The 9,551-nt window shown below is 37.3% G+C and overlaps 1 protein-coding gene across 3 annotated transcripts; it reads right to left on the reverse strand.

The window, feature by feature from the left end:
* Positions 1-538: 538 nt before the first annotated feature.
* Positions 539-5,878, reverse strand: LOC113676448 (galanin receptor type 1). Of its 3 annotated transcripts, XM_089196829.1 has the most exons (4): positions 5,829-5,878; positions 4,033-4,112; positions 3,435-3,501; positions 539-3,051 (listed from the first exon to the last, which is right to left on the reverse strand). In XM_089196829.1, exon 4 carries the CDS (start codon positions 3,041-3,043, stop codon positions 1,898-1,900), a length of 1,146 nt encoding a protein of 381 aa, XP_089052955.1. In that variant the 5' UTR covers positions 3,044-3,051; positions 3,435-3,501; positions 4,033-4,112; positions 5,829-5,878; the 3' UTR covers positions 539-1,897. The 3 variants fall into 3 exon arrangements, with proteins under 3 accessions (XP_089052955.1, XP_027048907.2, XP_027048908.2); XM_027193106.2 differs by lacking the exon at positions 5,829-5,878 and having other exon boundaries at positions 4,033-4,166; XM_027193107.2 differs by lacking the exon at positions 5,829-5,878 and having other exon boundaries at positions 539-3,045; positions 4,033-4,165.
* Positions 5,879-9,551: the final 3,673 nt, after the last annotated feature.

Consider the following 9,551-nt stretch of genomic DNA (forward strand, 5'->3'; position numbering starts at 1 on the left):
CTACTCTATGAGTAAGCCACCCTGTTTTGAATTTTAATTGTGGTTTCAGATTTTGACAATTTTTTTGCCACAATACTGCTGGGAGGTTGTAAATCAGTTTAAGATCAGTGTGCTGCTGACACAAGTCATACTCGGGCAAAAGTAAAGTATAGTTTCGGTGGTCCTACCTTTTAAACAAAGAGTGCAAAACTTCAATTTTGTCCATATCCCGCCGCTTTAGGATATTACGGGCACTTTGAAGCAGCTACTAACGTAAGCAGCGCCTTGGTAGTGATAATTAGTTGTGCAAGTTATTTCAGGTGTTTTGTAAATACTTATATTGTTTAAATGCTCTGCTTAGGGAATTTATAGGATGGAGACTTTTGCAGCGTGGAAATGATGACATGACATGGATTAGTTTGATTTTTTTTAAATCATCAGCCATAACTTGCTATTACGGTTGTTACTTTTATATTCGTCTGTTTTGCGCGGTAGAGTTACTGTACTCAAGAGAATATCTCGCCGTACACCGGTGTAAATACTTTTTCGCTGGCTGATCTGGATAAAATTAAATATTTTATTTACATAATTATGTCGTAGCACATGTAATTTATCATACCGATTAATACAGCAGAGTATAATAGGCTCCGCTTAGCTCTTCTGCCCTACTACAGCTACAGAGACAAATAGTTTTGATGTGCAAATTTAACTGCGTTTCATGTATCCAAGAAAACCCGAGCGTCTATGGATTATGCTCAGCCTTCATTATACAGTCATCCGTTTGCCAAAGTCATAAGGGGGCCACTTGACAACCACCAAATAGCCTCGAGCCCTTTTCCACATGGGAAGAGTCCTTTGATTGGTGAGCTTTACCCGTACATATATTACATATTAATATTTCAGGCCTAAATGAAGGCTTCGTCGACTAGATATATTCGTAAACATTTTGTCTCAAATTATATGCTTACCATTCAATTGAAATCAAGTTTCTGATGGACTTAGAATCCTCCTGGTAACTTGTTCCATTTACCACAATGTTATTAAGTATGCAACAGATGTCTGCATGATTACTAAAATTAAAATATTTCTTTCCTTCGTATCTTTTAGCTCGCTCAGTATAATTATTTTAACCTTCACTTTCAATATGGCCTATATTGGCGCTCGGATCTTAACCGTTGTCTTGATAACGATCAAATTTTTATAATATCATCATCATCATCATCATCACTATCGTCGTCGTTGTCATTTTCGTCTTTGTTGTCGTTATCGTCATAAACTTTATCGTGATCGCTATTCTCAATATCTTTCTTGTTATTTTCAAATCCGTGGGTCAAATAGTTATCATTATCATATTAACAAAAGCGTTTAGCAGAAATATACTTTACTTTGATGCACAGCTGATTAGAACTATCCGGCACAAAGAAAGCATTCTTTTCCCGTATTATTTGCCTTCCAATTAAAAGAGATATAATGCTTAATATAAAAATATTTGCTTCTACTCTGTTAGAGAACATATCCGCCTGATCTTTTATAGTACATTTACTTAACTCACTATTCTCTACAATGGAGTGTCATTATCAAATACCGTTATATTCAAGTCACTTAAAACTTTCAAAAGAGCCTCTCAGCTTGTAAAGTTTATGTGAACGGAGGTCCATTTCAAACTTTACACTCTATCAGAAGTTATAGAGTCGTAAAAAAATTAGAGATAGCATTCAAGCGTAACACAAGCAAAAAAGATAACTTTTAAACCAAGTAACTAATAGTACTTCACGTTCATAATTGTCACCGTAACTTACTTAACATTAGTTTAAATCATTCCACTAAACTTGCAAATAAAATGAAGGCGAAGAACAGAAAGATAACTTAAAGAGATGCAAAAGTAATTTTATGCTGTGCCTTACATTCGGTGTTTGATTTATAGGCGCGTTACAAATGCTTCATCAGTTTCAGTGCTCTTTTCCTTAGAGAGTTGACGAAATACGCCCTTTATGCCCCCTCGGCTTGGATCCCGCTCGAGAGTCGATGATGTTGGCCACTGTTTTATCTTCCAAGTAGGAATCCGATCTCCTGCTTTTCTCTGACATCTGACGAGGAGTCGCCTGAGTCCCTTCCGATAATTCTCGTTGAAGATGAGGTAGATACAAGGATTGACGGCGCCATTTGCATGTCCTGGCACGAGAAGTGTATACAGGAGAGAAATTGGCCAACACTTGATCTTTTCTGGGGCGAAAGCGAACATTATCGACACCACATGGGCTGGAAGCCACGAAAATGCAAAGAGAAGGACGACGGTCACCAACATCTTAATTACAGTGACGTTCTGCTGTTGAATGCGAAGCTGTGACATGTTTTCCCCAAAGGCCTGTCGTTTCTTCAAGACTTGGATAATGAAGGAATACAAGACAGCGATAACAAAAAGAGGAAGTATGTAGAAGAACAGAAGTCTTGCCGTCACCTCATACTTATAAAAATATAAATTTTTTCCGAAATCGTCGCTCCAGGTGCCATAACAGAAATATTGCCCGTTTTTCCATGGACGAAATTTGTATTTGATCAGATAGGGTAGCGACATGATTGCTGTAAGGAACCATACTGAGACCACACCCAGTTTTACCTTCTTTTTCGAGAGAGGTTTCCTCATGACGTGCACAATTGCCAAGTACCTATCCGCTGAGATAGCCACAAGGGTAAAAATGGAGGCCACTAGTGACATGTTGAAGAGAAAGTTGAAAAATTTACAAGTGATATCTCCAATTAATCCTTCAAACCAGTAGTTGGACATATAGATATTCAAGACTGTCATTGGTACAGCAACCAAAGCATCCATTATGTCAGCCACTGCCATGGAGATGATGAAATAATTGAAGGCAACTTTTCGAATGCGTCTTTTTGTCTTTGCTATCAAAATGATGGCGCAGTTTCCAGAGAGGGCAACAACGAACACAAGAACATAAACGATGGTCAAAGCCAGCTTTGTCGCAAAGCTTTTTGAAATGAGCCCGAGTGTACACTGAGTAACGGCGTGCACACCACCTAGTGTTGAAATGTTGCTACTGTTCATAGCTGCAACTTATAAACAAAATACAATATTAATGTGTGGCTTCTGCTCGAGGCTAAATCACCTCACTCTATCATTGATTGAGCATGTTCATTTCCCGGAAATCAATGTATAAAATGATATTTTCACTATGTAGTTTAATATCCTGTCCTTCTGTTCAATAACTAGTTGATAAACATCATTAGATAATTTCCTTTGTAAAAACGAGTTGCTCAAGTCGCACTTGGCGAAAACTTTGGTAAGGGAAAACTGTAACATCTTCGATAGTATCTCAAATTAACCTGCTATACGACAGTGTGCGTTGTGCTACTGGTACACGCACAAACAAGTCCTTGAAAAAAATAACGCTTTCCTGTATTTGGCTTACATTGTGGCGTTCTTAATTAGGACCTACCTGCTTTAAAATTCGTAGCAGCATGTATTTCTCATGGTTTCCCTTAACCGGCAATCTGAGAGTCAAACTGTGAAAATTGCATGAGTAAGAAACCTTTCTTCAAGTGTTATATGGGTTACCCCAGTTTTCGTTGACATTTTCTTCAACTGGGATCGGATTTTTCGTCGATTTTGTTAAAAGTGTTGTTTTGTTAAAACAAGATGTAACTTGCGCTAAGAGCACCACGGCTAGATGCAAGAGTACATGAGAAGTCGTGTCCCTCGATACTTATGAACATACATATGAACAAGACAAATCAACCAAGCTGTATATTCAAATCTGAATCGTTCAACATTCCATGCCAGAGTTCGCAAATATTATTTGATAAGAACAATAAAATGTTGCCGTTAGCTAGCGGGTTTTGAGTTGACTTTAAATATTCTTGTCTTGAAAATTATTTATGTCTGTACAGAATTCACACTCATACAATTTTATCACTTTGAACTGTATTTAGTTACAGTAAATGATAGCTGTTTTCAGAGTAGGAGAATATGGATATCCCCTCATGTGCCCATTTTCTTTTAAATGACTGTGCGACAAGAAAGAGGTTCTAGCTTACCATTAAGCTCATGTGAAGCCTGGACTTGTTAAAACTCAATAGTGCAGACCCGCCTCATCGTAGATGGAAGAGTAAATGTGCTGTTTCGAAAAACCGGCAAAAACCTATATTGTTTACCACAACTGAGAATTTTTAAAAGCAACGAATTTAATCAGTTACAGAATTAACCGTAATGCATTCAAAGACGAACCGATGATATGACTATGACCGCCACCGGTTCAGCCTCAGGCGCCGAGAGTATATTTTCCTCTCTATGAAGAAAAAATTTCCTTGCTCCTTCTTGACTCAAAATAAAAGGATTGTCTTTTCTGCCACTAATTCAAAAACCTTTCCAATTCTTTTGGGGTATTTTTTTTTTATCCTAAGAATAATAACACTCATTTTGTAGCACTGTACATGTATATTAAAATTGCTCATCCACTAATTAAACTGTAAGCCTCGGTCACGATTGCAAATAAGCCGCCGTTTCCATTTTCAAAAGCAAAAGCCTTTAACATGATTTTAATTTCTGCTAGTATTTAAGAAAAAGTGGAAACTGCTTGTGCTAATACCATCTTGTTGAAAGTAGCTTCTCTACAATATTGATTATTCAGAATTTGTCATCTCCATATCCCCAAAAGAGAACTAAAAAGCGGAATTTCCGGCCGGGTCAGCGGAAAGATAGAATCAAACTTTATTTTCATCGGACTACTTTTTACAGGCGAAAAGGAACAAACCTAAAATCAATTTAAATCATAATTTTCATGTAAACCGTGAATTAGATCGCGGGGAAAATTTTTTAGTACAGTTGGTGGTAAAATCGAAAAAAGGTTAAAGTGCAGCCCGAACTTTGCATGGAACACTTTTTGAATTTTAAATTTTGTTCTCAAACGAATATGTGCTCATTTCTCCAATGATATTTAGCTGCTTTATTATAATTAGTTAGTTGACACCAAAGCATCTTATGAGTTCGAAATATCACATTTTACTTGGTCCAAATGATAGAGCTCGTCGTTTCTTTTTTATTTTAGCTATACTTTCAATTGAAAAGGCTAATTTATAAAATTTCAAAAGCTAAAGCACAACCCGGCAACATTGATAATGCATTATTTTTTTATAACCTTTCTTATATTGTACATTTATTTTGTTCGGTTGGCTTTGCCTCAGTTTAATTCCGCCTTATCTCCGTTAATATCCTTTTGGGCGATTAAATCAACCATAATTCAAACGTCAGAACTTTATGACGCACTTTCCTTTCCATGTGATTTGATGAAAAAAACTGACGGCTTGGATGTGGGAGGTAGTTTAGAAATAACACAATTGTTAATTGAAGTTCGCCTAATGTTTATTGGACGCAATACCCGGAGGTTCGTGCCAAATGACATTGCCTGTATTTCTGAATCCACTTGAAATGGACCTACGCAGTTGTGGACGATAAGCTTAAGAGAATATTTAAAAAGTATTTTTCTCAAAACAAGTGGCTGGAAATATTTTTTGTTGATTGCTTGTTCAGCTGCATTGCACAATACGCTGAAGAAGAGAGAGCCTTGCCGAGCTTTGCTAAATGATTAATTGAATTTTCTCAAGCAGCACGTAGCCAAACCATTAAAATGTTTGCATGTCTCATACTGTTAGATGCTATAAAAAGTGCTTTTTCGGATCGTAGTCATAACACTACAGAATTGCTCCATTGTTCCTCTAATGGCCTCTACAAGAATATGCATGAAAAGGAAAGGATATGTATATCAGTGCTTTTTGTGAACAAAAATGTTGATAAGTGCATGAAGCTCAAATCAAAGTAATAAAAACAAGTTTACCTTATCCTAGTTCCAAAGGCATCGCACAAAAAGTTTCGGTTGAATTATGTTTCAGTTGATAACTTACCATACCAGGAAGTTTCATTTCTTGTGAACGAGCGTACGAAGTAGTTAGAGTTTCTGTCTCAATGTAATTATCGTCGCATTGTAACAAATCAACAAATAGAGAAGCCTTGATTGTGCTCTGTTCCGTTTTAAAGCAGACAGGAAGCGGCTAGAGCACTCAAGAAGTATAGGGAGAAATACGAGACGTAGTCGAGTGTTTATCCCGACTTCTTGAGTGCTTTAGCCGCTTCCTAAGTGCTTTACAACAAAACAGATCACAGTCAAGGCTCCTCTGTTTGTTTTGTAATAAAGAATCCATTAAACTACCCAAGAAACTTTATTCCTAAGAGAAAAACAGTGTCGTCAGCATGTTCTATACTCTCATAAAGCACGGTATAATAAGCCAATCAGAATCTCTGCTAGAATGGTTCAAATAATCTGATTGGCTGTACAAGACTAAAGCTTCCTAAAATGTCAATCCATGAAAGTTCAAAAACCAGCAAGTTCACATTCTGTAATAGTTTACAAATTCAAATAGTTCGTCAGGTCGAACTTAACACTTTTGCCTGAAGTTTTTTAGTGTCTAATACAGAATCTAGAAGTGAAATGTTCAATGAAATTCGGCCGAATTATGGCTTATAAAAACACGCAAGTTTTTTCACATGACATGTAGAAAACAAACTGTTCAAGGCGAGTGTTTTATGAATCACCGGAACATGAAGATCGCTCGGGATGACAGCGCCCCGCTAAAACCCCGCTGTAGTGACTCATGTGGCCTTCCACTCAACGCATCGGAAAGGATATCAGAGCAAGCTCTTATTTTTTCACTCGAAGGCGGTCGATGTAGTTCCTGAGGCTTACTTCACTGCGATGACCGAAGATCGCCACAATGAGCTAGCCGCGATGGATCTCAGCATGATCGCAGTCGCTCTGAAACCGTCATGATTAGTATGAATTTTAACAGCTATGCCAGTTTGGTTATATTTTTCATAATTCCTGTTTTGTTCTGTTTTGTTTTTGAACATGAAAATTTATATACTATACGAGTGTTAGCTATGTTTGATTTTTATTACCGTATGTAAGCTTGCAATCTAACTGAGCGTGAAAACCTTTAGAACTCGGTATGTCCATTTCGCTTTCTCTTTGAGGTTTTTTGTCTCTGCTCACGACAATAACGTAAATTATGGCGCTTGGCATTTTTACACACCTTTGTTTGGTTCTTCTGTTGCCACTTGCCGGCTCGTCCGAAATTTCACTGAAACTGCCATAAACCTGCAAGACTCCTGGCCTTGAATAATAACACCACACACCAAATAAAAAGAAAAAGATTTATTGGAGCCGAACGTGCTTGATACTAAGAGTGTGGATTGAAACTAAAACGAAAAAAAAAGCAAAAAAGTTACAAGTTACGACTAAGGTAGATTAGAGTAAAGAAATAACAAAACTGCAAAACGAGGACTGTGGAGTACACTTACATTGTTTTGGCCAGAGAAAACTTCTGTAAAGAGGACTGCGAATAACGCGAAGAGGCTAGAAACAAACTAAACAGAACTGCGCTAAGCGCGGACCAAACTGCACTCACAAACTATACTGACAAACTACGATATTCAAATACGCTAAAACATGCGGAAAATAAAACTATAGAAAGGCGCTAATGAAGATGAAACAGCACGGAAACGCTAACGAGGGCACGAAAACTGACAGAAAGAGATAAACACCTAAATTAACGCCAAAAAAGAAGACTAAACAAATGGACGAAAGGAAGTATAAACTAATTTGCGTACACAAAGGAAAAACAAATTAGGCAAGAACGAATAATCAAAAAAAATGTTACACTTGGATCTAACATTCACTTTCAATAAACAAAAAAAAGCTAGAAAGAAGTCCCGGAAAAGGTCGGCACAATTTGTCAGATGGCGTAACAGCTTTAGCTCAGCTCTATGCTCTATACTCTCATAGAGGGTCTCAATGCGGTGATGGCTTTTACAGCTATCGGTTAAAATTTAGGCCAATTTCCGGCTAACGGTTAACACCTTTCCATTGTTTCCACCAGAGATATTTTTACGGTTAACTTTTTTTACGACTAACGGTTAAAATTTGTCAATTTTTACGTCTAACGGCTAAATACTTTGGCCGTTTTACGGCTAACGGTTAACCCCAGTGGGACCCTCCTCGTAGAGCACGCTCCTTCAACCAATGATAGTACGCGTGATGTTTCGGGAACGAGTTTAACATAGTTCAACACGATACGCTATTTATAAACACGTAATCTACTTACAATACATAATCAAAATGTATAATGATGTTGGATTAATTTTACTTATTTTACATTTATGAATAAAAAAGTTACCCATAAGAAACAAATGGTCAGATTAAGATGGTCTTAAGTTTTAACAAACACACCGGATGAAATATTTATACTACAAGTGTTAAAGTTTCCTTATGTATGTTATCTATTTTATTAATAAAAAAGAGAGAGCCCCCCGAAAATCTTTTGATATATTTCAGTAAAAAGGAGATGCTCGAAGGATTCAACTTCCTTCTGAAAAAAGGTGCACACAGGCGATTCAGTCATTTTAGAAAGGAATAGCCTCTCAATTGCGAGAATTATACAATTTAATAACTTGCATTGAAACTCTCTAATTTTGGTCCCAACAGTGACAGTAAGTGCCAGAGAGTAGATCTTTTTCCAGTCTGCCAAAAGCTTTGGATTCTTTTTTCTGCTTTTCTAGACAGGTTGGGGGAGTTTTTTTTATGTTTGAAATTTTCTGTAGGGTAGTTTTGAGCGCCAGATTAGTTTTAACCTAATCAATAAAGACAAACAATGTATCACTTAGCTGTGGTGGGCGGAGATGTTGGGGCTGAACCTGCGACCGTTTAACATTTAGTCTCCACTCACTGGGTATGGCTTCTACAATGGCTATTAATTTCAAGTTCTGGATTAGAAATAGATTCAATTCGGACACTTTGGAGCTTTCAAGAAATTTGCCTGTATTAGATAATAAGTCGCCCATTTTAACGAAAATGAATGTATTTCGAAGAGCGATTTTCCATACAATTTTTCCATTATTCTTGAAAATATGGTTGACAACATCGTCATTGGAGGCCTCGATTGAACCTTTAAGTAAAAAACATAGGCATGCTATGCATGCAAAAGTTATTTTTTGGGGGGTGGGTGGATTACTTGAAACATTGTAAGTGATGTCTACATTCTTACGAAAGGAAAGAAGAGTATTAATGCGGCAAAGAACGAAAATGTCGAATTAACCTACACACAGGTATTTTGTGGTAGATTGTGTGTGTTGTGCGAATAACTGTAACCAAAAATAAACTGTATTGGTGCCACGGATACCTGTGAGTGCAAAATGAAGACTGCAGACCGGATACAAAATGTAGACTAGATACAGAATGTAGACTGCAGACTGCAGAGTGGGTACAAAATGCAGACTGAGAATCTAAAGAGTTTTTTCGTCTGGCATGTAATAACATGTCATCCTACAACTTACCGAGCATCACGCAATCGCTTTTCCGGGCTCAGCAGAAAAGCGATTGCGTGACGATTTTTCACGGTTATTTGCACTATTTTGGAATATTCCTGGCCCATTTCTTGATGAAAATTGATCGTAATATAATTTGAAGCCTTCATATAGTCTTCTCACCTTGCACGCGAGTTGGTTG

Source organism: Pocillopora damicornis, chromosome 2 (assembly GCF_964200805.1).
Source record: "Pocillopora damicornis chromosome 2, jaPocDami1.2, whole genome shotgun sequence".
Taxonomy (NCBI): Eukaryota; Metazoa; Cnidaria; class Anthozoa; order Scleractinia; family Pocilloporidae; genus Pocillopora; species Pocillopora damicornis.